The sequence below is a fragment of the Poromitra crassiceps genome (genome assembly GCF_964638095.1).
Source record: "Poromitra crassiceps genome assembly, chromosome: 17".
NCBI classification, from domain to species: Eukaryota; Metazoa; Chordata; class Actinopteri; order Beryciformes; family Melamphaidae; genus Poromitra; species Poromitra crassiceps.
Window position 1 is genome coordinate 36,797,595 of NC_139635.1, and position 17,093 is coordinate 36,814,687.

General features: G+C 42.9%; 1 protein-coding gene across 1 annotated transcript; it reads right to left on the minus strand.

The window, feature by feature from the left end:
- Window positions 1-1,434: 1,434 nt before the first annotated feature.
- mplkip (M-phase specific PLK1 interacting protein) lies at window positions 1,435-3,700 on the minus strand. The gene is made up of 3 exons (XM_083653750.1): window positions 3,379-3,700; window positions 2,413-2,534; window positions 1,435-1,973 (listed from the first exon to the last, which is right to left on the minus strand). Exons 1-3 carry the CDS (start codon window positions 3,641-3,643, stop codon window positions 1,845-1,847), a joined length of 516 nt encoding a protein of 171 aa, XP_083509876.1. The 5' UTR covers window positions 3,644-3,700; the 3' UTR covers window positions 1,435-1,844.
- Window positions 3,701-17,093: the final 13,393 nt, after the last annotated feature.

The window sequence follows — 17,093 nt, forward strand, 5'->3', positions numbered from 1 at the left end:
GCTTTGTGCGATTCTAGGCTTTATGCTGCGTGTTTCAAAGTGTGTTTTCCACCCAGTCTATTTTTGGAATCCCCCACCGCCAGCTCCCAGCGCGATAATGCGCGAAAGTGAAAGCGTTTTCACCAATCCATTTTACAGTAGAGAATGGTTTCCTCGCGCGTTACCCTACAGTTTTGGCTCTGCTTTTCCTAGTGTGGAGAGCACTGTCGCCACTTAGTGGGTCCGTGGAATGGGTTGTACACGTTCGCTGACTCCAATATTTTTATAGGAGAGGTGGGGAGCGTTGATCCACGTCCCACCGTCAAAAAAAAAAAAAAAAAATTTAAGCCGAGATAACTCGTCTTTGGCAGTGAACCGTTGGATTCTGTAAGCCGAGATAACTCGTCAATGGCAGTGAACGTGTTAAGTATTGCGAGTTGATTTTTTTTTTGTGTGATTTTCTTCATTGGGAAAAAGTTTAAAGATACATTTATAGAGACTGTATAATATGAGTCATATTTCCAAAAAACAATGCACATCACGTCAGTCAGTTTTCCTGACTATTTCAGCAGCAGGTCTGCTCAGGTTGGCCCAGGTGATTGGCCAGCCATTACAATAGCCATTACCAATCCCCCCCCCCCCCCCCCCCCCCCCATCAACAACAAAAGCAGTTGACTGGCTGAAACTGTATAACAATAGCCAATTAAACCATGCTAATCACCCCCAAACACTTGAAAACCAACAGAAGTCTGGTTTACTGCAGTGTTAGATTTTTAGATTAAAAAAAAGCCCAAATGCTGAAAACAGTTATCAGACCTTTTTTCTTCTTTCCTCTACCTAGTCTACCATTAATCACAACCTCTGATTTATCTGGTGACCCTTTGGAGGTGCCCGACCCTATAAGTTGGGAACTTAAAACTAGATAACTATAAAGCTAAAGTAGTTCAAGCTAAATTTAGCTCCACCTCCAGCAGCAGCTACAACAGTAACATGCTGCTTAGCCTACTGATGCTTCATTATTAATAATAGATTGTCATATATAATAAAATATCTGGGGTCTTGGGGTCCACCCTCATGAGATTCTGAGCGTCAGACGCTTCATTTCATGCATTCTGATTAATTTTTCTGCATCACTTTCAAAGTCCTCTGCTACTCTCAACATGAATGTAAAGGAAATAAAGAGTCAATGACAATCTAATTACTATATAAAGCGGATTACGCAGACAGAAATGAGTGTGATATTTCAAGTAAAGTACAGTTGCATTATTAAGGGTTAAACTGACTGAAATCAGTCTATAGACCGAGCTGCAATACTTTAACAACCTCAATAAACTGCCAGATGAATCATCACAACTGATGAGGCTGTGGGCAGACGTCTGACAACATGTTAATGTGATGTAAAAGGCGCGACGGGAACATGTGACGATATGAGAGAAATCACAACATGGATGACAGTTAAAACAAAGACTTAGAAATTTTAATTTCCAAAAATAAGAAAACCTCTTTTCTGTGCTGATGTGAAAACAGTGAGTTTGACAAAAGAAAACGTTTCCTTAGCAGAAAGTGTGAAATCTAAAAGACATTAAGATCCTCTGTATTAAAAACAAGTACAAGAGATGGGATCCATGTTACAAAACATGTCGGAACACTTTACAAAATGTACACATAATTTGTGTACCGTATTTTAACGAAATTACTATGTACAGATACATAACTACCAAAATAAAATTTACTGACATCTTAAGTCAAGGATTTTCCCTTGGATTTTTATGGAATATTCCATCTGTCCTGATGAGAATAAAAAAAAAACTTTAAATTCATTGCTGGTGAATTTTCCCACGACAATTAAAAAAACGGAGCTGTCCTCATTGTCCTCTGTGCGTGCCGGAGGCAGGCTCTGTGGCTGGCTGCAGACCGGCCCACGGGTCCTGCAGCATGGCCGGGCTGAAGTACTTCTCCACGCCGTCGCCTCGGGGCGAGCTGTGCGCCGCATTCTGGAAGAACAGCAGTCACTGGATATCAACCTCACTATCTACACAAGTACAAACCTTACTTCTGAATCCTTACGATCTACTCTTCAATTCGCCATCTATCCAGTTCACCAAGCAGCAACTTTTATAAATGGTTCAATTTGGTTTTAGAAACGAGAGAGCCAGCTATGCAAGTTTAAATTATACAGATATAATTGCCATTTGGTTTATTGGATCTACGCCGAATTGAAGCATCGATCAGATTGGTGTATGTCTTAGGTCATGTGTTTTACGAGCTATATTTACAGTCTATGGTTACGAGCTGTATCTGGCTGCCGATAATAGTTTGGTGACAAATCTACCACATGCGAGAGAATGCATCACGGAGACTAGAAGAAGCCACCAGAGTCTGTACAGCATGCCGACCAGAACACGGAAAACCTCCAGACAAACACGACTTTACCTGGAAGCCATGTGGTGACGCCGGGCCGTGGGACCGCCTGAAGCCGTCCGGTCTGCGCCGCATCTTCCCCCCGGACCCGCCGTAACCTCTGTTACCAGCACCTCCCGGAGAGTCTCCATAACCTAGATAGATAGGTATTTTAGTAATGTTACACTCCTCAATGATCGGGTCAAACAAAGCAACACACACACACACACACACACACACACAGAACTACTTAAGGACCACTCACCAAGTTTGTTAACTACTGAAACCGCAAACAATCTTGGGTAATAAAAGGAAAGGATTTGTTTTTAAACCATTACTGCACTTTTCTATGAATAGTGGGCTATTTTATTTGTTGGTTTATGTATGACCTGTGAGCAAGTGGGGACTTTTTGTTGTTGTTACAATGTAAAACTCAATTGAGTGTCATTTTTGCTGGCATGGCAATGTTTAATTATATTATTATTTTGTTATAATTTCACATGTGCATTGTCTTCATTCCTCTCCCTAGGGCAGTGGTTCTCAAAGTGGGGTCCAGGGACGCACAGGGGTCCTTGAGTCTGTAATCGAACATTTAGAAACTAAAATCTTATCAGATGGGGGTCCCTGGGACAACATTTTATCAGACGGGCGTTCATGGGTCCTTGACCTGAAAACGTTTGAGAACCACTGCCCTGGGCTATCTTTGCTGTATTTCAACTAACTACTTCCAGTGTGAAGTAACTAGTTTGTAGCTTGCAAAGGAGCAGCTATGCTTTCAAAGTAGCTTCCCGCCATAGCCTATTTAGATCATAGAGGACTCATAAATGAACGTCTTCTAGTGAGAATGAAGTGGCAAGTTTTGGCACATTCTTGGATACAATATTTACCTAACGCTAAAGCTAAAACCACACAGTCTCAGACACAAATAGTCGTAACGTTAACACAGTACTCATTCAAAAGTGCAACGTGGTTTGAAAGTTGCGAAAATAAAAAACGAACCTCTGTTAATGTTACCACCGAAACCCCCCGGAGAGTCTCCATAACCCCTGGTACCGAAACCTCTTGGAGAACCAGGAGAGTAGCCAGGAGAGTAGCCAGGGGAATAGCCTGGGGAACATCCAGGGGAACCTCTGGGAGAACCCGGGCCATAGCCTCCATATCTCGGGCCGCCAGAAGGAGAGCGACCTCCAGGAAAAGCCCAGGCGGGAGAAGGGAACCTGCCTCCGGGGCTCGGCTGTCTGACCGGAGCTCCTCCTCGGTACATGTTGAACCGTCCTGCTGCCTGCCTGGGGGAACTGAAAACAACAAACACTCCGGAGCCTAAAACGCTGAACACGTTGACCCCGGAACCGGAAACCCATAGTGACATTCTTCTTCTTCATTTTATTTTCATGGCGGCTGAAACAGCGGTGGCGTCGCCTAGTGGTCGATAAATAATACTATGTCTATGATAGAAACACAAAGTAAATGAATACTGGAAAGCAACTAAATAAAATTATTCGAATGCGGTAGGCTACTGCAGAACAATTTTGAGGTACTTACATTACATGAAACACAAACTATCAATTAAAATATTATTTTAATTGATAGTTTGATTTTTTTGATAGTTTTGATAGTTTAATCTGATAAGATTTTGCCCCAGGGTTTCCCCATCTTTTTCTCTCTTTTTTTTACAGAAAGTGTACGAAACCCATGACCAAAACATTCATACGTTCTGTCATTGTATTACTTATGGATGGTAATGTTATAGTGCAAATAAAGTATCCCCATTTTTGCTGCGGACCCCCTGCAACACGTACCCTAGGACCCCATTTTGAGAACCACATGACAATTTCATGCTGCAGCTGAACACCAGACCATAGATACCCCTGCATTTGAGAGGATCAACTAAACCATGTTTGGGAACAGTGGAAAGTAGGGCGCTGTTGAGGTAGGACTTTACTTGAGTGAGACTTTTCCTCCACTACATTTCAGGGGAATGTAGGCTGCTTTTTACTCCAACAGACTATCTGTCATGTTTTGAATGAGTGTCTCATTCAGCTATAAGCTTTCGGCTTTAGTGATGGCAGTCTACTTTTGTGGAATAATAGCCTACTCATTTCATTGAAAGCACATCAACTAGATTTCTCTGCGTTTCGGTTGCGTCCATGTACTGTTGCGTCTGACGTTGCCTCTGACGTCACCACGTTGTCGACGTCTTCCTGTTTTCCACGTTTTTGAGCCACCAATTGTCTGTGTGACTTTCGAAAGGACGGTAAATGTAATGCAAGACAAATTTATATATTTTTTGTTAATCTAAGATATAATGTAATATGTTAGATTGGTCCACATGAATTGTTTAAATTATGTTGCTTAACGTTAAGTAGTAAACTGACTGGTTCAAACCAGCTAACGCTTATGCTAACCTACCTCAGTTTGCTGGTTTAGTGGAAAAAAGTGTTGTTCTAGTAGCCCGGGGGGGGCCCCGGGGGGGTTATAGGTTTTGTTCAATCCACTGATTATGCGCAACACTCATGGTAACTTATGGACATAGTAACATTAATAGCTATTAAAATCACTAGCGTTAGCATAAGTTATAACATTGCTAGCATGTTGCTAGCCCATGAACTTTTCATCACAGCCAGTTGGTAACATAAAGGTGAAAAAAAACATAAAGGTGACGTTATAGTTCGCTCGCTGTCGGACAGGTTAGTAATTTGCGGACGGTACTCTCGGGTTTATTACGCTACATTAACTGAAAGTTGTGTAGTGGCTTATTAGCACATTAGCGCAGCAAAATTGAGCTGGCTACCCAGTAAACAAGCCCATGCGGGCAGGCAATGTGGCCAGCCCATCCACACAAACCCACACGGCCGCACATGAACTGTGTTGTGTGTTTATGGTCACGCGAGGCATAGTGGCGCAGTCGCCAGCAGATGGCGCGCTAGCTCCGAGCATGCACAGACAGAGGTGTTTATGGTCAGGGCGATAGGGGAGCCTCTGATGCTTGGAGACAACAGCATGTTTCTTTTGACTTGATTGTTTATATAGAAAAGAAGCATGGCAACACTATCTGTTATCTTTCATAATTAAACATTTGAAACAATTTTATATAGCATAATTCCACACTCAAATGTCCATGACTTAAGATCATTTTGTACTAAAAAAAAAGTTGCACTGTTAGTTACAGTGCATTATTAACCTTATAGCAGTACTTTATAAACAAGGAATAAGTAGGCAGATAAGCAGAGTAGCCTACCTAACTTGACAATCCTGAACTAAACTTGTAAGAGGGTAGGCTAATTGAAATGAATCCATTTAAATCTAAATTGAAGCTAGTGAATGCTACCTTTAGAAATGGTTGTTGTGTATTGAGACAGTGTTGAGTGAGAAAAGGACGTTAAAAGTGGCAGTGAAACCATTAGGTGCAGTTTCACTCAAATCACCTCAAGCACGAGTGTGAATCACAAAACTTGTTTTTGCTGAATGTAAAAAAGGCTCGTACAGAGTTTGGTAAATAGTCGTTTACGCCACATGAATGAGAACCGCAAAACCTGTTTTCACCTAATGTAATGCTGAATGTTCTCAGTTCTCAGCCTTATGGCATGGAATGAGCTCCAAAAGGAGTTGAAATTACAGAAGCTCACTGAGTGTTTTTAAAACAATGATTAAAAAAGGTAGGGGAATTACACACAGGCTCAGGGTGGACTGGAGAGGAGGAGAGAGGGTACAGCATGGCGTGCCAGTCTCGTGCACGCACAGACAGGAGGAGAGAGGGTGCATGGCATGCCAGTCTCGTGCACGCACAGACAGGAGGAGAGAGGGTACAGCATGGCATGCCAGTCTCGTGCACGCACAGACAGGAGGAGAGAGGGTACAGCATGGCATGCCAGTCTCGTGCACGCACTGACAGGAGGAGAGAGGGTGCATGGCATGCCAGTCTCGTGCACGCACTGACAGGAGGAGAGAGGGTACAGCATGGCATGCCAGTCTCGTGCACACACAGACAGGAGGAGAGAGGGTGCATGGCATGCCAGTCTCGTGCACGCACAGACAGGAGGAGAGAGGGTACAGCATGGCATGCCAGTCTCGTGCACGCACTGACAGGAGGAGAGAGGGTGCATGGCATGCCAGTCTCGTGCACACACAGACAGGAGGAGAGAGGGTGCATGGCATGCCAGTCTTGTGCACACACTGACAGGAGGAGAGAGGGTGCATGGCATGCCAGTCTCGTGCACGCACTGACAGGAGGAGAGAGGGTGCATGGCATGCCAGTCTCGTGCACGCACTGACAGGAGGAGAGAGGGTGCATGGCATGCCAGTCTCGTGCACGCACTGACAGGAGGAGAGAGGGTGCATGGCATGCCAGTCTCGTACACGCACGGACAGGAGGAGAGAGGGTTCCCGCATGGTGTGCCAGTCTCGTGCACGCACAGACAGGAGGAGAGAGGGTACAGCATGGCATGCCAGTCTCGTGCACGCACTGACAGGAGGAGAGAGGGTGCATGGCATGCCAGTCTCGTGCACACACAGACAGGAGGAGAGAGGGTGCATGGCATGCCAGTCTCGTGCACACACTGACAGGAGGAGAGAGGGTGCATGGCATGCCAGTCTCGTGCACGCACTGACAGGAGGAGAGAGGGTGCATGGCATGCCAGTCTCGTGCACGCACTGACAGGAGGAGAGAGGGTGCATGGCATGCCAGTCTCGTACACGCACGGACAGGAGGAGAGAGGGTTCCCGCATGGTGTGCCAGTCTCGTGCACGCACTGACAGGAGGGGAGAGGATACCGCATGGTGTGCCAGTCTCGTGCACGCACGGACATGCGTCCGTCTGCTGACCCAAACAAACCAAATGTGGCGGTGTGTGGGAGATGCAGCGGCAAGACTCCCGTCGTGTTTTTACGTTGGAGATTATGGAGTCCACGATAAATGCTCGCTGTGTGTGTAAAAGCACCACAGTTATAACTGGCTAGTTGGCTAACATATTGGCTAACATATCACAGATTGGCTGAAGAATTTGTTATTCTGTTCCAGGTCCAAAATGTCTGAATTTTTAATGCATTGTGATGAAGAGGACTTGGAGCCATCACAGCAAGAGGATCCTGAAGTCGATGAACATCTCAAACCTCCGATCCGCCCGGATATCGTTACTCAATCTGAATGTGAGATGATGGCTTCTGTGATGCAAAGTATCACTAAGTGCAGTGTTTCTTCCAGTGTGTGTTACAGTCACCATCCTGTGGTGTTCAGAGGATGAGGCACTGCGGATTCAGTTTTGTAAAGAACATATTACGATTATTATTAATTTTTTTTTTTAGAAGGTTACACGTTGGGTAGCAGTTTAACACACACCTGCCGGCCAATCACAAAGGAGTATTCACCCAGACAGACCATGGTATAATTTTGAATGAATATTCCATACCGCTAGCTGCAGCTAATGATACAATGATATTTTAACAGGAATATTTCATATAGCTTGAGCTAGTCTGCCAGCATTTATTTTACACCGTGATTTTGCAACGTTTGGCTTACATTCAAGAACAAAACCGCCCGTTGAATTGCTTATTTTCTTTTTCCTTGGTGCGAAAATGCTTCTTTACAACTCAACGTTTCCAAAACGATAGAGGTTTGTATTGATTTTAGACGTCCCGCCCCCTGTTCCCCAGAGCAGTATTGTCAACGGTCAGCCTGTCGACATAGTGACAGACTACAAATATCTGGGTACGGTAATTGACAGCAAGCTGAAGTTTGATCTTGAATCTTGAATCTTTGTGTGTGTGTGTGTTTTCTTTCAGCTAACAACCAAAGTAACAGTAAGCGTAGCCCTCCACCTCTCCAGAGAATCACTGAAAGAAGACCAGGGACAACATTCCAGTCTCTCTTTCCTCAGGCTCCCAACGGCTCAGCACAGGGATTGCTACCATTGGCTTTACCTGGGAAGATGGTGAGTGGCATGAATACTGCACCAGTGTAGCAACAATAACTCTTTTAACCTCTTTTCTAATGAGAACAATAATGTGTATAAAGCACTAATTCCTGCTAATGTGTTGTAAATAGCTTTGTCTTGTAATGTAGGTTAACGGTAATGTTGTTGTTCCTCAGCCTGTCATAGGCTCAGCACAAGGATTGCCGCCATTGAGTTTACCTGGGAAACCACCTGAGAAAGCAGTCCCACAGGTGACCCTGGTGAAGGAAGATGTTGATGATGAACCCATCTTCGTTGGTGAGCTCAGTATGGTTGCAGCACCTCCATTTCCAACATGGACACCATTTCCATATTTGTTTATGTATAATAACTAAGTCATGTGGGCAGACTTTTTGAAATGAGTGCATTATTGACCTAGATCGCTTCAGTCTTCTCCCACATGGCCCTACTGCACTAAACCAAGGGTTCCCTAGACTCAGCTCTCAGTCTTAATCCGTTTCACTACCTTAAGACTGAGAATATTATTATTTAAATCTTTTCATAACGTTAGGTGGTGCTGTTGGAAGCCTTGCATCGGAGAACCAATCATGAGTTCCAAGTTTGTTGATGTCTGTCGCATTTGCGGAGAAACATATTAATCACTTAGAAACAAACATAACCTGTTAATAGGACGTGTTTCATCCGGCCCCGGCGGCTAGAGGTCTTTCCCCCAGCGATAAGCCCGACTCCCGAGGCTAACGTTACAGAGCCTGCTGATGACTTCACAGTAGCAAGCGGACCACTTCTGGGTAGGAAGGGAGGAGGTATAAACTCTCTTTGCAGCACATCAGTGTCTTGCTCTATATTGGAACTATGAAACATTGCATTGCCGCTACCAAATAATATTTGAATAATAAATGTAGTCGTGTCTGCTGCCGGCCGTTCTCACCGGGCTTGAAGAGACAGATTTTGACAATGAAATTCCCAGACGTTTGGTGGTTAGGTAGCCGCTCACCAAATGTCTGGAAACCGAGACTAAGGGTTCCCAAACCTTTCAGCCCCCGACCCCCCAATATAACAGTGCCAGAGGCTCGCGACCCCCAATATCTGCGGAGGCGCGATGTGCGATCCAGCACATCGCGCTTCCTCAGCTGTTGCCAAAGAACTTGCAAAGAACTGACACTCAACAGGTCAACCCACCCCAACACACAGCTAATCCGCAATTTTGGACAGACTAGGCGACACAGTCAGCCTCCGGCTAATGTTTTTCAGGCCAAAATGGCGGCAGCACTGCTTCCATAACTACACTAATACCCAGAGTGCCTTGCGCCAAGAAAGACGAGCAGTCAGGAATCTGGGTGGAGGAGGAGGGGGGGGGGGGGTTCTGTTTACTAAAGTGAATGTTTTCTAATACATATACATAATTACATCAATCACCTACAGACTTTTCAAACAGATTAGATTGCATGATGATGTTTTCTTTGTTGTGTTTGTGAGGGCAAGACTTTCTAGTATTCTAGTTTCTAGTATAATATTTTCTTTGTTTTGTTTTTTACCCCTAAAATAATAACATTTTACATCAGCTACAACACTGATCAGATCCAATTGTATATAGGCTATCTATAAATCTATCTATATATAGATGATGTATTATACATTACAACATGTCAAATTAGATAATATACCGGTAATACAATTAAGAGAATATATGATCATATAATATGATATTTAGGTGATTGATTAAAAGACACAAAAACATATTTGATTTTAAGGTGTAGCCTACACCAACACACAACATCATCCTGCAATGAAATGTGTTTGACAAGTATCCTTCATACTTTTGCCACTAGCAGCCATTAACAATGCCACTGCCTGCTACAGCGAAGAGGTTCGTCAACACTTTTCGGCGCTGGCCCTGTGCTAGCTTTTGACCTAGCCTTGTTAAATTGTTTTTCACACATTTTGTAGTTCACACATTCTTTAGGCCAATTCCACACATTCTGGAAATCATCTCGCGACCCACCCAGTGCTGTCCCGTGACCCCCCTGGGGGTCCCGACCCCCACTTTGGGAACCACTGCACCAAACAAGCCTGTTTTTACCACTGACAGGATCAGATTATTCCATCATCACATTATTATAGGCTGAAGCAATCTAAGTCAATACTGCACCAATTCCCCCCAAAAGAATCTGCTCACATGACTTTACATAAACAAATATGAAAATAAGGTCCAGGTTGAAAAATATCAAAATTCTCCTTTCAAGGAACATGTTGGTTTGTTTCTCAAACGTCTCAAATGTCAGATCCACCAGGATATTGTTACTCAATCCACAGGATGTCATCAAACCGGCAGGTCAAAAACACATTAAGATCTCCCACTTAACGATTATTCTCAAAAATGATAATCAGTCTAAGCAAACTGATGATTGCTATGAAGTTCCCGGACAAGTAGCATTTGAATCAAAGGCTGCAAAAGGAGCAATATTGTGCTCAAATTGATCTCTGTAGATTTGAATTCAGTACCGCAGATGAATATTGTGATCATGAATATTGCGGTGGCAACCTTTAATTGGGGACACATGGACACAGATTTCTTTATCGAATTCTTGAAAGAAGAAAAAAGGTGGAAAAAAAACTATATGAAATATTCTCTGACATGCAACTTGACCAGCTGACCAGATGATTCAATGATATTTTAACAGGAATATTTCATATCTAGCTTGAACTAGTCTGCCAGCAATTAGCTTGAACTAGTCTGCCAGAATTTGTTTGATGCCAAATGCAAGCTTGATCTTGCAACGTTTGGCTTACATCCAAGAACAAAACCACCTGTTGAATTGAATAGAATTTTCTGTGTGTGTGTCTGTCTGTCTGTATGTATGTATGTCTGTCTGTCTGTCCGTCCGTCCGTCCTTTCAGCTAACATCCAAAGTAACAGTAAGCCTAGCCCCCCACCTCTTCAGAGAAACACTGCAGGGAGACCAGGGGTACAGCTTCGTGGTCCTCAGCCTGCCAGTGGCCCAGCAAACATATTTGTGCCATTGACTTTACCTGGGAAGGCGGTAAGTACCATGAATACTGCACCACCAGTATAACAATAACTCCACAGACTGTTAGTGTGAATAACCAGGTGCTGTTATTATTGCTTTACCCCTTTTTTAATGAGAACAAGTCTAATGAATGAGGTGAATAAAGCAATGATTCCTGCTAATGTGGTTCAAGGACGTGTTGTAAATAGCGTGTCGTTGTAATGTAATGTACGTTATTGGTAGTATTGTTGATACAGGTACGTTGAAATATTCACTCTAAAGTTTTCCTAGGGCTTGCTCGTGATACCTCCACAATTATCAAGCAGCAGCCAGTTCATCACCTGTCTTGGTAAACAGTTACCCCCTGGAACTTCATTCACAATACTACCAGGTAAAACTGAGGATAGCTCTGCCTTTTTTTTCTCTAATTTCTTTTGTCATGACATAGAAAACCTTTTCTCTTTTTCTTTTTCTGCTACTGGAATGCGTGGGTGGCAGAGCTCAGTTTACGTATGGATTTCTGTCAAACGTCATTTGTTCGTTTTCCATTTCCTTTTTTGTATTATGTTTTTCTTGTCTTTTTACCGCTAATAATAGATCCTCTTATCCATTATCGGACCTGTCAAACCTGTACGCATTTTGACATCTAAGCATTCTGGTACGATTTGTCACTCAAAACTATGCAAAAAGCTGGTGACGGCTGTGACTTCAATTGTGCGAATGTCTGTTTATTATTATTAGGCTGTTTTAAATTCTGTTCCATGAAGAACTAGCCTTATATTAAAGCTTTTTAATGAAGAAGAGTGCCTTGGAATCTCCTTTGATTCTGTTTATTATTATTGGAACAATCCAAAACAGAATAAGACTCCATAATAACCTCAAAGGTACTGCATTTAGTATAAACAACATATGCTCCAAAAATATGCTGAAATCATATCATATGGCAAACTCAAGCCCAACAAGCATCAACAGCAATGTGGGCATATTGAAAGGCAAGTGATAGGCTATTCAAAACCAGATAACTCAATGATCATCATCCTACAATGTGTTCAGATTTTTTGAAGGGGTGTTGTGTGAGGTACTAATGGATAGTCAGTGTATTACCTACAGTAGATGGTTGTGTGAGGTACTTATGGATAGTCAGTGTATTACCTACAGTAGATGGTTGTGTGAGGTACTTATGGATAGTCAGTGTATTACCTGCAGTAGATGTTGTATGAGGTACTTATGGATAGTCAGTGTATTACCTACAGTAGATGTTGTATGAGGTACTTATGGATAGTCAGTGTATTACCTGCAGTAGATGTTGTGTGAGGTACTTATGGATAGTCAGTGTATTACCTGCAGTAGATGTTGTATGAGGTACTTATGGATAGTCAGTGTATTACCTACAGTAGATGGTTGTGTGAGGTACTAATGGATAGTCAGTGTGTTACCTACAGTAGATGGTTGTGTGAGGTACTAATGGATAGTCAGTGTATTACCTACAGTAGATGGTTGTGTGAGGTACTAATGGATAGTCAGTGTATTACCTGCAGTAGATGGTTGTGTGAGGTACTAATGGATAGTCAGTGTATTACCTACAGTAGATGGTTGTGTGAGGTACTAATGGATAGTCAGTGTGTTACCTACAGTAGATGGTTGTGTGAGGTACTAATGGATAGTCAGTGTATTACCTACAGTAGATGTTGTATGAGGTACTTATGGATAGTCAGTGTATTACCTACAGTAGATGGTTGTGTGCGGTACTAATGGATAGTCAGTGTGTTACCTACAGTAGATGGTTGTGTGAGGTACTAATGGATAGTCAGTGTGTTACCTACAGTAGATGGTTGTGTGAGGTACTAATGGAGAGTCAGTGTATTACCTACAGTAGATGGTTGTGTGAGGTACTAATGGAGAGTCAGTGTGTTACCTACAGTAGATGGTTGTGTGAGGTACTAATGGATAGTCAGTGTATTACCTACAGTAGATGGTTGTGTGAGGTACTAATGGATAGTCAGTGTGTTACCTACAGTAGATGGTTGTGTGAGGTACTAATGGATAGTCAGTGTATTACCTGCAGTATATGTTGTGTGAGGTACTAATGGATAGTCAGTGTGTTACCTACAGTAGATGGTTGTATGAGGTACTTATGGATAGTCAGTGTATTACCTGCAGTAGATGGTTGTGTGAGGTACTAATGGATAGTCAGTGTATTACCTACAGTAGATGGTTGTGTGAGGTACTAATGGATAGTCAGTGTATTACCTACAGTAGATGGTTGTGTGAGGTACTAATGGATAGTCAGTGTATTACCTACAGTAGATGGTTGTGTGAGGTACTTATGGATAGTCAGTGTATTACCTGCAGTAGATGTTGTATGAGGTACTTATGGATAGTCAGTGTATTACCTACAGTAGATGTTGTATGAGGTACTAATGGATAGTCAGTGTATTACCTTCAGTAGATGTTGTATGAGGTACTTATGGATAGTCGGTGTATTACCTACAGTAGATGTTGTATGAGGTACTTATGCATAGTCAGTGTATTACCTGCAGTAGATGGTTCTACCTGTAGTAGATGGCCTCAGAGTCTTGCCATAATTCAACACCATCTAACCAGCTACAACCCGATCCGTTTATCAAGATATTTTCTTTGCCCTGTGAAGGCCAACAGCAGGGATTAAAAAAACGGATGTAGTGTGCACCTGCTTTACGATAACTGAACTTCAATCAACTGGCAAGTGACAAATTATTATTATATTATAATAATAATAATAACTATTATATTATTAAAAATGTATTTTCTTGGTTTTCACACAGCATTACCACAATTACAGGACAGTGCAGCAAAAAGGATCAAGTTTGACTTGGGTATGTTTCCATTAAGAGGGGAAATGATTTGATTGTTTTATAATCTATTACTGTATAAGCCAACCTCTTGATGAAGCACGGCCTTATCATAGTTGCTACTATGCTGTGGTTGATTGTTTATTGAAACATGTCTATTGAATTTCAGCAGCACCAGCGAGAGTGGTTGATCTAATGTTGGTGGAAAATGCGCAGAAGAAATTTCTCAACAAGTCCAAGGAATTCCTTCCACAGCAACACATGAAACCTCAGGTGAGTGAAAACCTTGTTCATCTGCTCAATATTTAGCACAATTTACAATAAATATACATCAAGTTTCTGTTGTCCATAAAAGTTGTATTATGGATTTGTATTTTATCTATTTCTTCATTTGTTTATTTATTACCTCTGCCAAGGAGGTATTACGGGAAAAACTACTGGGCCGATTTTCACAAAACATGGTGGGAAGGTGTAGCAGGGGCCAAGGAAGAACCCATTACATTTTGGTGCAGATCCGGGCCGGGGCGGGGCGGGGCAAGGCTAGGGAAAAGGTGCTGTAACTAGGGATAGGAAGGTCCAGACCCATACAATAGAAGAGTTATGACTCTGTGTGAGAGGAGGCTGGCAAGTGAGACTACCGCTGGTGCCACTCTCTTACTAGATTGCTCTGGGAAGGTCATAGAGAGTCAGGATTTGAGGCGTGGGTAGGGGGAGTGGCTATGTGTATCTGGATGGTGGAAGGGGCGTGGTCAGCAAAGTGGGCAGGGCCATGGAAAAGGTGCTGTAACTAGGGATAGGAAGGGCCAGAGCCAGAGAGTCGGGATTTGAGGCGTGGGTAGGGGGAGTGGCTAGGTGTATCTGGATGGTGGGAGGGGGCGTGGTAAGGAAAGGGGCGGGGCTAGGGAAAAGCGGTCATAGCTAGGGATTGGAAGGTCGGAGAGAGTCGGGATACGAGGGGTGGGTAGGAGGAGTTGCTGGGGGGATGTGGGTGAATCAGGGTTAGGGTTCTGATCCGACTCACAATATGTGCGTATTTTTATTAACTGAAAAATTTGATCTAGGTTGACTAAGATTGGTCGACTGTTAGGGCGCAGCTCTATAAATTAACCATGTGAATAATCTACCTACAAGAACTGATCACCCCACAAACCTCCACCCGCACCCTCAGATCTGCCAACAACTTGCTCCTCTGGGTCCCCAGCACCAAGCTCCGCACTATGGGCGACCGTGCCTTCTGCGCGCCTTTGGAACAGTCTTCCAACCCACCTAAGAGCAGCACAGACTCTCAAATCTTTTCAAGACAGGCCTATAAACCTTTTTATTTAGGAAGGCTTTCTCGTGCTAACTATTACTAGTTGTACTGACTGCTGTTATGTTTTTAACTCTGTATCATTCTGAGATTCTCTGTGAATGAAAAGTGTGGTACAAATAAAATGAATTATTATTATTATTACAATAAAGAAATTATCCTACTCCAGGGAAGTAGACACCCCAGTCAGAAGTAGGGTTGGACGATGTCTACCAACTTGAATCATCACGATATCCAGGGCAAACATCGACGATAGACGATGGCATCGTTGTTGGGGGGGTGCGGGTGCGGCAGCAGCAGTGGAGTAATGGAGTAGTGATGGTTGTTGTAGGCCAGTGGTTCCCAAACTTTTTAAAGTCATGTACCCCCTGGAGCATTCAACCTCCTGTCGTGTACCCCCTAGACCTCCACAGACGGGCAACTCTCATATGATGTTAAATATGAAGACATGACAGTGTTTTTAACAATTTTGCTGTTTATTCAGCCTCATAAAAAGTCCTCTTAACAAATGACATGTACATTTCCTCAAGCACAATATGAATGACTTCTCTGGAAAAGTTATACATAAAATATGAAAAAAATATCCTCATAACAGACATGCATAATACCTAAAGCACAAACTTCTCTGGAAAAGTCTCAAATAAAATATGGAAAAAAGGGTTCTCTCATAACAACTGACATGCACAATACCTCAAGCACAGTATGAATGACTTCTACGGAAAAGTTATCAAATATGGAAAAAGGTTTTCTCTTCATTCAGCCTTGTAAAAAGCCCTCTCATAACACAGGGATGCAAACAAATTCGCTTTTTTTTTTTTAAAGGTGACACACACACACACACACACACACACACTAGGGCAGGAACAAACAACTCAAATCTTTAAGAGCCCTATTTTGGGATTTAAAAAAGGTGACTGTCACCTAAATGTGACTACTTTGCATCTCTGATAACACGTGACATGCACATCAGCTAAGTACAAATGACTTCTCTGGAAAAAATACAGAAAATACAAATGAATAGACTTTTCACCACAGACTAATGTGAGGGGTGTGCTTGACTTGATGCACATAACTCTGCACTTTTGGGTTGAATGGGAGACAGTTTCAGTCTCAAATCATTTTCCACACACAGTTTGTGCCTGAACTTAGTTTTCATGCCAGTGAGGGCTGAAAAGCCACTCTCACACATATATGTTGTTGCAAAGGGCATTATGGTCTTAACAGCACGATGTGCCAGGGCAGGATACTCTGTGCACAGTGCACTCCAAAAGTCTGGCAGTGGCTTGTGGTTAAACTCCACTTTTACAGCCCTGTTTGTAGATATTTCAATTAGACTCTCCTGCTCTGAGGTTGGCAAGTGGCATGAAGAGGATCCAGAGAACGGATTACGAATCCAGTTGTTTGTGTTGTCTGTTTTGGGAAAGTACCTGTGTAATTGCACAGCCAGCTCACTGAGGTGTGTTTTTATGTTGCGTTTGACACTGTCAGTAAGCCTGAGTTCATTTGCACACAAAACGTCATGCAGTGATGGCAAGACTTGTATGTTGTCCTTGTCAACACAGTCAGACCAGAGCTCTAGCTTTTTAATCATTGCCTCAACTTTATCCTGCACATTATGGTTGCTGAGAGGCCCTGTAATCCTAGATTCAGTTCATTCA